The 15,892-nt window shown below is 32.4% G+C and overlaps 1 protein-coding gene across 1 annotated transcript; it reads left to right on the top strand.

Moving 5' to 3' along the window:
* Window positions 1-4,125: 4,125 nt before the first annotated feature.
* Window positions 4,126-5,916, top strand: LOC128163888 (integumentary mucin C.1-like). The gene is made up of 2 exons (XM_052827569.1): window positions 4,126-4,855; window positions 5,146-5,916. Exons 1-2 carry the CDS (start codon window positions 4,568-4,570, stop codon window positions 5,452-5,454), a joined length of 597 nt encoding a protein of 198 aa, XP_052683529.1. The 5' UTR covers window positions 4,126-4,567; the 3' UTR covers window positions 5,455-5,916.
* Window positions 5,917-15,892: the final 9,976 nt, after the last annotated feature.

The raw sequence follows: 15,892 nt of genomic DNA, 5'->3' as shown, positions 1-15,892 counted from the left end.
ATCAATTAAACAAATAGCCACAAGGAAACACAACAGCGATAGCCGAGTAAAGTGGGGAATTTGTCAGACATATACCCCACAACGACTGTTAGGTGAGGCAGATAGCCAACAATTTTCCGGAAAGCTGTCATACAAATGACGTGTAACATCTAAATCATTTTGCTTATTCATGTTTTCCGTAAAAACACGTTAATATATCTTATTAAACGCCCTAACGTTTGATACATGAAATTGGGTTAAAACATTTTTTATCCATATGATTCCATACTTCTATTATGTTTGTCTCAGAGTTGTTTTTGTACATGACTACTATAAGCTTAAGTTAATAAGCTAGAAAAATACAGATTTTATTTCATGTGAAAATTAATCTTGACACACAAATTCCATTTACTGATTTAAAGAAGAGACTGGATTATGCAACATCTATAGACAACCAACTATTAGTTGCGTTAACTGCAAGCTGTCAGTTTTAACTCCTAAATATCAGTTTGTCTCCCGTCTTCTTGTTTTTGCGCATGTAAAAATCCCATTCAAATCAAGGCAACAGCTTTAGGATTAAAACAATGAGGATGTATCAGAAATAGTTGTATATATAAGTTTCATGTGCATGTATTTAAATTACTTTCAACATTAAAATCAACACACATTTTTATTAATGGGCAATAGTTACGGGATTAAAAGTTGAATCGAATAAAAACCCCGTTCAATTTAAATAAGTACAATAGAAGGAAAATGAGAGGTTTGATACCCACTACCGAGTTTTAGTAAAAGAAGCGTTTGCAAATTCATGAAAACAAATCTAAAATAATAAAACGATAAGAACTTTTTTCTCTAAGGCAGATCTCTGTATAACAGTTCTTAATTAATTTTTATGGCATTTTTAGGCATCTTCGCACCTTGTAGAACAACCATAGATATGGAAGTAAGCACATTTTACTCAGTAAGCGGGGACATTTTACAGTTGGCTGTCGTAACATTCATTATCAATACAGGTCAAATTACTTGATACAATTAAATTCACACTTCTTCGTTGACTTGCATCTTATAACGGAGATGGAACTCCAGGCCATAAGCAAATTTAATATAATATTTTGCGTGGTAGAATTCTCCAAAGGTTTTTATCAAAGAAGTTTTTTTTATCAATATGTGATAGCTTTGTACAAGCATCGATGTATTTTTAGCCGGGCTCTGCTAAAAGCAGAGTTCTGGCTGTAGGCGGGCAAATCGCCAGTGTTACTATAAATACATGTAGCACAACTTCAAAAGTAAACAAAAAACCAAACAGCGTCAAACTAAAAGCTTCCGCTACACCAAATAGTTATACAAAGAACTATGGTTTGTCAAAAGTGTTAGCATTTTGTTTCTTTTTTTAATTTCAAGAGAATTGTAGAGAGAGAGAGAGAGAGAGAGAGAGAGAGAGAGAGAGAGAGAGAGAGAGAGAGAGAGAGAGAGAGAGAGAGAGATATTTTCAGTCTTTACTACACAATATACATAAAGACACACAAAAAGAGCCCAGCTTTCAGTACTTTGATATATGATATTTCTTCAACTTTGTTCAAAAGTAACGCCCAAATCCCGAAGTGCTTAACAAAGGAATATATTTGGTTAATTCTTTTCAAGAAGTATCTGCTGCTTCTATTTGTAGCAGCAATGTCCTAATATTTCATTTAATATTTCTAAACCTTAACCTTATTTTCAATAAAGAGGCCTCATGAATGATCAAATATTCTAAAGTAAATTAATTGGAAAAATGTGTATGATGTATTTTCTTTAAAAAAAAAAAACAACGTTGCCGAAATTTGTGATAGTACTAATTTTATATAACATTTCGGCGTGAGCAGTACAGTGCAGCTTTCAACATTACAGTATACGAAGGGGTGTATTTATTTTAATTAAAAAATAGCAAAATATTTATCTTGGCTACAATTTGCTACTTATACTAAAGTTGGCATCCTAATATACTGTGTATACATGTATTTTAAGTTATTCATATAATGATGGGGCGATGTGAAGGGTTCTTAAGAACATCAAGAATTATTTTTAGAATTATTTCAAATGACAAAAATGTATATATTAGATTCAAACTTATGTACTATCGTGTGTATGATAAAGAATGAAGACGTTAAACCGTTACTCCCAGAGGCAAGGTGCTGCCACAATTGAAGATTCAAAGCTTTATATGGCATTTATTACTAAATTTTGTTACTGATTGTCTCAATAATATGTAGGGTTGTTGGAGATAAAAAAAAACGATGTTTTGTACAGTTTGTTAAAAAAAGAAAAACAATGAAAAAGACCATATATTTTGCTGCCCGTCGTCCAAAGAATATAAAAGGGCAACCAAGTTACGCGTTTATCTAATGCAGTGCGTTTTTCTATTCCAAGACAAAAATTTGTTGGCGGTGAGGTATATTGCTTATATTACTACTCTTTAATTGTTATTAGTATATTCGTCTTCCTAATTCGTTGAATGAAGAAGTAGTTTTAAAAACAAAGACACATTCACAAATAAATGAAAATCAAAGTGAAGAAAACTTTAATCTTAATCTGTTACATTCGTAAAATGAAGAAGCAATTTTCAAACCTAGGGGACCCGACTATAGAACAACGAAATGAAGACAAAATTAACTCCAATGACTTATCAAGAAGAATTCATAATGCGCTTTCGTCACTGGTTAACCCAGTGGCTACCTAAGGCAAGAAAAAAATGGACATTATTCTCTACAAAGACAGTGATTATCCATAAATTATGCCTTTTCCTTAAGAAAAGAGAACATTAGTTCCCTCTTTATATTTTTGGTTTGCCATATGTAAAAACAAAATAAATTTCGTCAAAAAGTTTACTTATTCATGCATTGTATTCCGCTTTCATCATTCACTCACATCTTTAAATACAGCGCTAGAGGCTGAATATATTTTAGAACGGTTCAACCCGTCTGTAGTTCTTCTTAATCATTAATGTGTATCAAAAATATCGTTTTGTTAACGGTAAACCAGTGCTTTAATATTCAAGACTCATTTGTTAACTATTTGCTTTATACCCTCACCCTTTTACGTTGACTTGATAGAAGCATTGATAGTTTATAATTGACGAATTTTAAATGAAATGTATTACTGATCAAAAGACTGAATATACAGAAGTTTAAGATAGGAACATAATCATTTTCAGCACTTGTGTGTATAAGTTTTTACAGCATTCAAGTATAAAGCGATTTTTAAAATAAATTTATTATCCACAGAAAATGAGTTAAATAAACATGGGTTATTCTACAAAAATTATATTCAAATGTATGAAGATGCTAAAGAATTACACTAAGTGCCATAAAATTCTTTGTAGTTAATGAATATTTAGTTGACAGACATTGTTACGTGATATGTCTTGAGTGTTATTTTTTTGTAAATTAAGTTTTATGTTTATAGTTTGGGGTGTTGTGGACAGGGATAGATAAGGGGGGCTGTGAGGCCTTTTTTCAGCCCGTCGTCTTTCATTTTACTCTTTCTGGATAGTTTCTAGATATGCAGTCGATCATGCTTGACCGCGAATGAGAATGGGATTATCATTCAATAATACTCATCAAAAGGACAAGGATAAGCTCGAGTTTTTCTAACAACAACCCTATTGGATTGGACCAAACACAACGGCATGGTGCCACAAAGACTGTTTGGAGTCAACAACTCGTGAAAAGCGATAATGCACAAAATAATGACTTTATAAATATAATCGATATATAGCTTTCGGTCATACTGATAACCTCAAGATAATCACCAAGGTGTTTTCTATGTGCTTTACAAATTGTCAAATGATAAGTGTACCTACACTCCGTCCTGCTCCGTTACTTGCACTGTCCGTTTTCAAATATCTTTATCATGTCTCTGTTGCAGTTTATTGTTCATGAAAAGCATCCGAACTTTTTAACATGCTGCCATTGGTAATTTTTCATAATCATAAGAATATTCATTATGATATAAAACTTACTCAGTTTTAATATTTTATTACTTCCTTCATGTGTCTTCTACGTTAGCCTTATTTTTCTAAAGCAAATCTTAACTATGTAAACTTAAACCGATATTGCAGCTTAAATTTTCTCAGTTTTAGAAGTAAATCTTTTATTCTGTCTGTATATAATAAAAATGTTTTACGGCAGTTGTGCATTACTTTATCTTTTACTCACACAGATAATAAATATTGAAGATCTGCTCTGCTCAAATTATACAGGGCCACCATCATAAAAATCACAAAAAGATATGATAGCTTTATTATTTTCAACCAAATTATCGAACGTCGGTAAGTTTGATTTCCGAGAATTTTGTGCATTATTCAAAACGTGTATGAAATATGAAAGGTTGTGCTGTTTATACTGCTATCAGAGATGTAATGAAACGGAATTGAGATAGGCAATGGCCTTTGGCTACTGAGCCAGAACAGTGCTGTCTGCTATGCAAAGAGAACAGAGCGGGAAAAACCACAACCTCTGACGACGTGGACGGTGACTTACTAAGTTATAGAATACCATTGATGCTTTTAACCTAAATCTTGCAAACCACTTTTTTAAGAAAAAAGGTCATAATGATATGTTCACTGGTTCGTTTTGGACTGACGTCATTAGCTGTTTTCGGGACATTACAATTGGCGAGTGGACACCTATGTAATCTTTATGACGTCACAAGCAGTCACTTGACCTCACTAACGACCTTGACGACCTCAGAGTGCGGCTTTAACTGCGGAGTGACTTCCGGGTGCATGAATTTTGGTGTGTGCCATGACTCATCTTCTGATAATTGTACATTTTACAAAACGGTTTCCAAGACGAGCTGTGGACCTTCATCTTCTGTTCTCTGTTTTCTTTTTACCAAGGTAAGTTTAAAACATTACATGTTCTTTGTCATTTTTAATATGCTTTTGTCTGCTTTCTTGTTTCTGTACAACCTAACTGTATATTTTTTCCTTATATAATTCTGCTTGTTTTTGTTTTACGTACATATTTCTTAATTTTTTTTAAAGATATTTGTGTCATTCGCAGATAAATAAATGCCATTATACAAGTAAATAAAAACTGGCTTTCTGGTCCTTTTTTTTTATAAACATTAAAATCATAATATAGTCATCTATTTGACAATGGTTTGTTTTGTAATGGCACGTTTCAGGATATGTGTGAATCATCGCCCTGCACAACGGTGGCACAAATCTCTACCGCTGTAACAGAAGGGGCTGTTACAACAACAACAACAACAACCACCCCAGCTCCAACAACCACTGCATCTCCCACAACAACAACTGTAGCTCCTACAACAACAACTGTCGCTCCTACAACAACAACTGTAGCTCCTACAACAACAACTGTCGCTCCTACAACAACAACTGTAGCTCCTACAACAACAACTGCTTCTACCACAACAACAACAACTGAGGATCCCATATGTGTTGCAAACCCAGGTCTTTGTCAAAGAAAGTGAATAAATTTTCACCAAGAAAAAGACAATTATAGGAAAAAGTTCAGTACAATTAGTTTCATGTAAATGATGCAATCGCGACTTCTCGGGCATTTACGGCAGAGCTCGGAAAAAGATCTCGAATGTATGACATAGGCACCCATGACAACCCCCTTTTTATAAAACTTGATATTTATACAACACATTTTACGATCTGTTGAGATGTGGGTTAGACTTCACTAAAGTCAATGATATACCCTAAAATATTCCAAAGAAAAGTTATGTCTAGCTGATACTAATTATAGTAGAAAGAGACTCCAGTTTGTATAAAATTCTACCATCCGGAAATGTTAATACATTCGATGCATTTTGCCGACCTCTGCCGGAAAGGCCCGAGAAGTTGCGATTGGTACATGATGTTATATTTATATCGATTTTTTTAAAACATAACTACATGTATTTAAAATAAAACAAAAAACTATTCATTTTCAGTTTTTGCAATGAAAAATGTGTTTTGTGCGTTCAAAATATGTTCAACAAAACAGTATAATAAACGTTTTGACTGATCGTCAATTTTGACTAGCTCCTGATCGTTGTTAGGTTACCGATGTTTAGTTTTATAGATAGCCGAGAATTCGTCTTATCTATTGAAATTTACATACTTGAAATATTGGACGCACATACAAATCGGAATCCGTTTCGTAGATTCAATAAATACATGCTAGATTGGAGAATAAAAAATGAAGCTCTTATGAACATAATTAAATTCAAACATGACCTTTGTAAAGTTTTTGTAAATTGATTTTGCTTGCAGGCATGACAACACTTTATATTTCTGTTGTTAACAGTTTGTCCAAAACTATTGTTGCATTCAATATTTTCAAGTTTTTCTGTACAGCAATTAATTGACAGATAATAAAATGTAATGTGCTGAAATATTAAATAAAAAAGAGGAACTGTTATAGCGTTAAAAAAAACGAAAGTGAATCTCAATTACTCATTTAAAAGCGTGTGTTTATTCAAAGTTCTGGCTTAATACCATTAATTCACGTTGAAATAAACTTAGAGGCTTTGCGGAATAAATGAATAACGAATTAAGGTGAAGCAAGGGTATATTCTTTTAATGCTCAAACGAAATAGAGTCATATTTACGTGAGATGCGAAACAAAAACGACAATCTCGGAAAACAAACATTAACTAAATCAAATAAAATCGCAGCATTATTAGTTTTGAAAACATGGAAAAAAGATAGGTGCCTTTAATCAAAATAATGACTATGTGCATTGATTTTTACTTGTAATTGATCCCTTAACAACCTCTGAAATTTTTCGATTGCCCATTAAATTGTGATAAGTACCGTAAATACTTCCTGCGTCCATTTGAGTGATAATTTCCCATTAAATTATCATCACAGTGTTATCTTGCGCCATTGATTGCAGTTCTTCAGTGTTAGAGGTACGATTGGCCTATGATCTCCAAGAGGAGCATTAAAATTGTCCTAGAACACAAGATGTAATTGATCTTGTGATGTGCCTGTCAACATCTGGTATTAAGATACGACACCAGCTATTACATTAAAATGAGAGATTAGTTCATCTCGAGTTAAAACCTATCAAGCAACGATTATTTTAACCGTTTTTATTGGAATATAAATTGGATTATGTCATGAATTGATTGCTAAGTTTCAGCAATGCGTGTTAAATTACAACGTGAATTACATAATATAAGTGCGCTCTGAGCATTTTAAAAGAACTGATTTGTTGGAAGAAAGGGTTTTAATAAGACACTACGAAGAACACTACAGTCAAAATCATTGCAGAATTCAAATCAAACCATCATCTAATTTTGTCGCTATAAATGATTAAGAGTTTAACTTACGATATGCAGTTGATAAAAAAGGTGGTGCGACAATTATTTATTGTCTATTATTTCCTTCGTCATATCCATATTTTTGTATATTTTAGTAAATCAATAGGCCCGTGGGCCTTATCAGTCACCAGAGTAACGGCAGTGTGGCTTTTGCAATGTATTGTAGAGTTTTGGTTTTTATCTTTAAATAGGTCAAAATATGTGTTTTGACACTTCCCCTCCTCCTGTATCTTTTGCCATGTGAATTTGTGTGAATAGTGTTTATAAAATGATTATAATTAGATTACATATACAGGTGAATCTCGATAACTCGAACTTCAGGGAACCAGGATTTAAACTTCGAGAGATCGAAAGTTCGAGTATGTGATCTGGAAGAGTTGAATCCTATATTTAGGGTTGGTACAAAATCACTTGTTATTCATGCATTATTGTTATAAATTGTTACCGTGTTTACAGAACAGAGGAAATTCGAAATCATATTATGTTATACGTTTTCAGCCTATGTGTTTGTTTTTTCAAAGGCTATTTATGTACTTACGGGGTTGTAATTAAACTCTAACTCAGTTCGTTTAATATGAAAAATTCTGAGAGATCTAAATCTCAACATGTTGTGCAGTTTTGATGTATCTATTTCGTAAATGTCTGACGAAATATACAATGTCAACCCGTTCACGCACGGGTCAAAGTCTAGTTAAATTTGAAACAAGCAGCCGAATTTCGTGAAAATTTTTGACAACAATCGCAAATATACCATCAGAAATCTGATACTTTGGGATGACATACGACGTGCCAACTCCATCAGAGCACACTGCAGATCGCTAGATCTTTAACTACGTTTCATTATGAAATATTAATTTGCTTACTTACACGAATCGTTTATGTACAACCACGTAATTGTAACCCCCCTCCCTCCTTCCCAATGTTTTCACCAAGAAGCTTGGGGATAAAGATAAAATAGATGTTATGAATTTAAATATGAATAAGTGTCATATTTACTCTGATCTAGGTTATCTGTATAAATGCTTAATATATGCCCCAAATTTCCACAAATCAATTAGGTCTCCTCAATTACATGTACATGAATATAATAAAATAATTCATTTCAGTTGTGTAGCAAGGTATTGGTCCGCTTAGCGATGCCCTTTGTTTTACTAGCTTCATATTTTGTCTGTTAAAAACGGTAGAAGATGAGCAAAAATTGTGACAAAAAAGAACTTTTGATGACGTGGGTGCAAAATGGCCCATAAATGAACACCATCGTTTTACATTCATTCTTTGTTTTCTTTGTTAAAATATACAGGTGATGTTTTTTTATTTTCATTTTCCAAATGCAATTCAGAAATATGATATCGCAAAGTTGTCCATTTCCCGCTATCTTTGCTTTTTTTTTTTATCATAAGACGCTGTTTTTAAACAGTTTTTCTTTCATTGAGCGCATGCTTTAACAAACAAAACATTTTCACCAGAGACGTATCTATCCAAGACTTAGAAGTGACAAAGTTATTCCATGTCTATAGTGTTGATTTATTATTTTCCATTCAAAATAAGATTTTTATTTTTATTGAATTATAAAAAAAAGCGTCACTTCTGACATCATATACTGCAAATAAGTGAATAGGTGAAAAAGATATTTAATATCAATTCTTTTAAAAAATAACATAATAATTTTATGTTCCTGAAACACTTCAAAAGGCATATATAATTATTGGGTCCAATTGCAAATTTGACTCACATTATATAAATAGGGCCTGTTTAGGAGGGTGACAATTGAAATTGACACCCCGAGAAAACCATTGTCCACCGACGCGAAGCGGAGGTTGACAATGGTTTTCTCGGGGTGTCAATTTCAACTGTTATCCTCCCAAACAGGCACTATCTATTTTATTATACTGAATGTCTTCATTTTAGAGAAAATTTTACTGCTTTTGTATAGAAATGACGTGAATTCTACGGCGAACCGTACGTGCATGATTTACGCGTAGTAACACTTCGTTGTGTTACCCAATGCCAAGTGTGTTGCTAACGCTGAGGGTAATAGAACCGATTGTCAACTGCGTCTAAACCAGTCAGAATTGAGTATTTAACATAAAAGAATTATAACATATATTGTTCTTGACAGTTATTAAATTTTTTATTACATTTACAGGTATTTGATTATCAGAAAAGGAATTAACACAGTGTTATATAGTTTACATGTAATTTGAATGATAAAAAAGAAACAGAGAAAAAAATGTACATGTAGTTTAATTTAGAATGGTACGGTTTCGCTTCATTAAAGTTTGCAATTGAAAAAAATCGCTATCTATCATGGCGTATCCAAACCTTGTTTCGGTCAAATAATTAATTCATTCCACGAATGACCCCCACCGCCTGTTTTGTCGTACGTACGCGTTTTCCTGTGAAAGCAATAATTCCATAAAATCTCCGTAATGGTAAAAACCACTTGGTTTATCTCTTTTGATTTTCAATACAATTCTCTACATGAAAATATTCTTAATAATCCTTTGTATGAGACTGCATTTATTCTTCACAGTAGTTACACCATTATAATAGCAAAGCTTTATCAACGGTATAGAATTGTGAGAATTGGGTTATCATTTTTTTTTTTTATGAAAAGCCAATAATTGTAAGTATTATAGGTTAACAAAACATAACTTCTGTTTTGTGACCCTTGTAAACCAATAAACTGTACATAATTGTCAAAGTTTGAAGAGATTATATTTATCTGATTGATAATACAAAGGCTTATCTTTATGACATTTAATTGTAGTTGTACAAGTAGCATTCGATTGGTACATTAATATTGTTGAATCTGATCACTCTATTTGTAATACACGCCTAGATCTAGATCTGAAGGTAATTTAGAAGATTGTTTTGACGGACAATTGCTTCGAAAAAGGGTAAAAACTAAAAATGATATTAACTTTTTATAAGCGATTTCTATAAATTACATATAAAAAAGAATATATCACATTTGTATGCGATATGATTTCTTTGGGGCAAAAAGCTTTTATGGGGGGAGATTTTTGATGGAAAAATTAGATTCAGTTGAGATAACAATTAACCTGCACTCAGCCACACATAGGTCGTTTTACTTATGTATCTCCCACTCAGCCACAGTTAGGTCGTTTTACTTATGTACACATAGGTCGTATTACTTATGTATCACCCACGCCGACGTCCAGGATAATAGGGTCACGACACCCTGAATTTGGAGTGCATGTACGTTCTGGCATATAAGTTCAACTGTTAAAAAACAAAACAAAGAACATATTAATTTTTCGGTCCTTTCCGGAACTGCTCGGAAAAAAAGTCTTAATTTCACTTACCAGATCTTAGAATACTATACAAAATCGAGTTCCTTCCCAACAGAAATGCTTTGGCAGCATCTGACTTATCCTTTGCAGAGCGTATCTTATGTACATGTATATAAATAAATTTGAAGAAAAAGATCAAATCTCAACAGATAAATCTCTGCATTTTATAATATATCTTATGTTTTGATAAAAATGTGTGATCGACATTGGGTCGTCATGGTCTTAAAGGTTGTTTTTCCGCTTGTCAGAAATACCCGAAAAGTCGCTTCTGTTAAGAAAGCGTAAAACAAAACTGAACAAAGACGAACCAATATTCAACCAATTCAAAATAAATATTATAATAATTAACAGTAAATATTTTTTTTATTTACCTAAATATCTCACTAGAATCTTATGGTAAAAATGTGTTCTTACCGCAACACTTAAGTTTGAATTAAAATAAATTTTATTTATTTATTGATCCTCTTTCATTAATACACACCAAATAAAAAAGAACGTACAGCTGTAAATTGAGCGAGCGCGACAGTGACCGTAGGTATCACGTGTTCTATGCGCAATCGGTGTCGTGCACCACAACAGCAACCACATGGAACTATGATGCCTTGTTTGCGAAAAAAAAACAACAAAGGACAACATAGCCTAATATACAGGCGACTGTAGATTTGTTTATCAAAGTCTTTAAATAACCATATTAAAACATGATTCCAGAAGATCAAATTGTTTTAACCTTTCGTCAACATTGACATTTTGAGGATGACATAAAAGTGAAGAATAGCTCAGTCCATCTCTGGTTTTAATGAATGCCTGCTTTTGGCCTTAGAACCAGTGCACCAAATTAAGAGAGCAGAATTTTCACATGTTTTTGGGTTGTATTTTATCTAAGAGGCATTTTTCAAACGATTGCATTTCATTGAATTAATGCAAAGTATTTATGTATATTTTTTCTGCACCTAGGATAGTTTTTCTTTCGTCTAACTCAGTGCAAACGCACCTGGCATACAGTGCATTTATCTTTATTTCCGATTTTCTCATGCACAATAAAATGACATGGACATATTTTAAATTAAATAACTATTGATTTAAACAAAAGTACAGGATAATCCATAAATTCTGATAATATTTTGAATGTCAGTTTCACTTTGGAACAGCGAAATAAGATTAAATTACACATACTGTAAATTCCTAATTAAACGCGAGGAATTAATATCCACGTAAAATCGCGAGAAGCCCGTTTCGCAAATTCTAAAATCTCGCTTTTAATTTTCGGACACCTGTAAACTACATGAAACTATGATAAAATTTCGGCATTAGCGATTTTATGTTCTCGCGATTTGATGGAAAATCGTTGAATCGCGGAATTAAGTACTCGCAACCTACAATCTACAGTACATGTATCAGATGAATACTAGTATACAAGGAGCACTGTTTAATAAGTTTGTTGGTAAAGTGACATTTGCCTGTCTGAAGGTGTGGTCACACGATGCGATTTTGCAAAGCAGAGCATGGAAACTAAACATTTACATCACATATACATGTATATACATAATCTACCGTACATCTATGGTTAATTTGACGTTTTTCTTTTTGAAGTAAAAATATGATTATGAATGCTTTGGGATTGCATTTTGTCACTTTTGTTTGGTAACTTTCTATATTTTAAGGTAGATCGCAGGATTGCTTTTGTCATCAAGTTCTGTACACAACTTAGATTGAGTGACCGTTTTGTGCACATTTGTTTATGCCGTCATAACGGAGACATTTTTCACTCTCTACTGTATTCGAAATTATAATAAAATTATCATTTATCTATCTACTTCCTTCTTCATGAGTCGTGGTGATTTGTGATCCCCTTTACATTTTTGCTGCATGCGGATACTAAGCCTTATTGGTATCTTAGGCCATCCATCTACTGTAGTGAAACACCCTATAAAGTACAGATAATGTCAGTTTTATTAGGTAGCGATTAGACCGATACAGGAAATATGCAAACGGCCCAACGTCATGCGGCCATGTTTGAATACCCAGCGAGCAATTAAAGGATTTGTACATAATGAAACGCATTAACAGTGAAATGTAAATTGTTTGTTTTATTTAATATCTAGCAGTAAAACCTTGGACTTTTATCCTCCAAGGATATAGCCTTTTCTGTACACCCACAACGTGTAGAAAATTGCAAATCATTAAAGAGAACATTAAAACAAGTTGGAATGGTAGAAATGTACTTGTAAAATGTCTATAGGTTGAAATATGTTTTTTGAAGAGTCTTTAATATGTTCAAGGTCCGCATTCATAAAAATGAAAAGCCACTGTTTGCAAAACAAATCTCATTTTATTGTGAAAGCCTCTTTAATTGAATTAAGGATGAACTTTTACTTATACAAAAAATAAAAATATCTTTAAGCATCAAAGTACTACAATTCATAATAAAAACATTATAAAATAGTTTCTGTAAATATCCTTTTGTTGAACGAACTTCTGGCTTCCGCATTTGCATAAGTTAAATCGCTGTACTTTGTTTTGTTCCGGATATCCTCTTTACTTCAGTTTTTTTAATGAAGAAAATTCAATATTAAACGAACGTACGTCGGCGTCTTGAATAGGTTTGTCTCGAGGTCTACTGAATTTCTACCTACAGAAATAAGCACTATTTTACACCAAGAAAGTTGCATAACTATGATCTTAAAATACAGAGAGGCCTATTAAATCCCAGTGCTCCAGCTGACTAAGATTTACATGATTGTGATATATCTTGGTGGGTTTCAAACATTTTGTGTGGGTGTTGCTAGCTGATATTGTGTAATAATTACATGTTCTAATAGAAAAATAATCGAAAGCTTCAATTCTTTTGTCTAAAATGTGAAAAGAAAAATCTTGCACATTTTAACGTAAAAATTTTTTAAACTGGAAAAGCATATTGATTGAAATCACAAACCATGTATTAATAAAGTTTAAAAACAATACACGCTATCCCATTCTTTTTTTCCCTTTTATTGTTTCTATTCATTGATAACTCTTAGTTGGATTATTAAGTTTATGAACAAAAACAACATTGTATGAAAAATAAAAAAGCCAAGTGTACTTTGTCACACAGTAATTAAGAACGATATATGAACAGATTGCGTGTTATAGTAAAATACGAACGTGAAATGGTAGTAAAACAAAACTACGGGCGTCGAGTTTTGGGGTGTGTCTTTCTCATTTTCATTATTTTTAATAACTGATATCTCATTTTATAAACATTATATACTAGTGCGTTATGAAGCGAAAAATCTAACACAAAGTTATTCTGTGCATAAGGATTCACGATTTAAAATAAAATGAAAACTCATTAGTTAATTACCTTATTGCGTGTAAATTGTTAGAACTGCTCTTTCTGACCTTATTACCATGATAACTAATTACAGGGAATGGGGGAGGACTAATATCAGTTATAACAATGAGATGAGGTCATAATGATCCCATTATAAAAATCTGTCCATCATAATATTTCATAACTTTAAAGAATTCGATTTCTGGCGAAGAATACATAAAACCATACGAACAATGCCTTAGTGGAGGAACAACTGCACCCAAAAATGATAAATCACACGTATCAGCATTTAATTAAAGGGTTGCCCCCGTGAAATCCGATTGAATACGACTGCATCAAAATATGCACACACAGATAAAGAGTTTTTTGTGTTTTTAGAGAAAAATGCAGTGGACGACCTTAACAATGACTTTTTGAAACGTTATTTGATGTTTTAACACATTCAACCCCATCCGGTGATATCCAATGCTAGTCTCAGTAATCACATGTATTGTTTTCTTCACTTATTCCATCAGAACGAGCATCGACTGGGCTTTTTTGTTTACTTGAAAAAATATTCCACTTTCACATCTGGCCAGTGGTTAAAGGGGGTTCGTGTTTTCCAAGTATAACTGAATTTAAAAACTTGATCTAAATAACTTCAGTTGCTCTCAAAAACGTGTTGAAAATATAGATTCGTTTATTTAACCAGTAAGCTTTTCGCTAGTTTTGTGTACATTTTTCTTATGTACATTTAAATTTTAATATCACAAATCTTGAAATCTGTAAAACTTTGATAAGATAGAGACAATTAATTAAGGATAATAACTTATTATATTTAATGAAGTTGCGAATTGACTTTCATATTATTATTACACATCAGATGAAACGTCCATTGTCTTTAAGACCTTGTTTACTTTCGTATTTTTTAGTGCAAGAAAAAAGTGAAAGCAATATGAGCTGTATTTCTTAGAATTTTATTTTGCTGCAAAACCCTGCTAGAATGCTAAGTCTGCATGTAACTTACACTTTTATGAAAAATAAGATTTTAAAAAATCATTTATTTTTGTCAGAAGAAAGATTTCTCTTTTAAGGAATATGTAGCAGTTCAATTTTTGTACAGGACGTCAATAATTCAAGTTTTCTTCAATTAAGGCATCATAACAGCTTTTCTAACAAAAATAAGACTTATGGAAATTAAAAAATCATGATATCTTTTGTCATTTTAGTACAAAATAACATTTTTGTGAGAAAAAAAATTCAGTATAAAAATTGCAGCTCATATTGCTTGAAATAAAAGAAAAAGATGAAATTATTACGAATATATAGTCAACGTAACAGATATTATCAATAAACTTAAGGTTTGATTTTTCGGGGAAAATAAATGGCAGACGAGTAAATGAATAATCAAAGAATAATAATGATTAAATGAGACAAAATCACAGTTTAGCACACAAGATTCAATTTAATTTAAAAAATTATTGTTTATAGCCTCGCTGAAGCAAAAGTAATTGAAAGAGAGTGTTCTAAAATGCATATATATGAATTTTCCTAAATTCCTAATATTTGAAGTATTAAAAGACTCCTTCCTTAAGATTAGCTGGGATACTACGAGAGTACTACGATATACCTTGTCAAATTTACTGTTACAATAGTTATTAGCATAATGTTATAAATTAGAATGGACAGTCAAGAGCATACCTTTCAACACTCGGAGATGAGGTTATACAGGTTTTTTTATTAAATGACGAGTGTTTGCAAATCGTTTCCGACGAAAGAGTTTGTAGAGAACGTTTGAAATGAGTCTTACACTTTATCAAAAAGTGTTGTGAAATGAAACCTTACGTTTGCATTTCTGGTGGTCTTTTTGCGTTTATTTTTACATGTGCTTGTATATAGAAAACACACTGGTTCTATCCCTGTAAGACTTCACGATCTCTTTGAAAACTAATTAATAACCTGTTTTGGGTGAAATGCGTTTAAGGAG

Source organism: Crassostrea angulata, chromosome 9, assembly GCF_025612915.1.
Source record: "Crassostrea angulata isolate pt1a10 chromosome 9, ASM2561291v2, whole genome shotgun sequence".
NCBI classification, from domain to species: Eukaryota; Metazoa; Mollusca; class Bivalvia; order Ostreida; family Ostreidae; genus Magallana; species Magallana angulata.
Note: the sequence above shows the minus strand (reverse complement) of the source record. Positions and strands in the feature narration are given on the sequence as shown.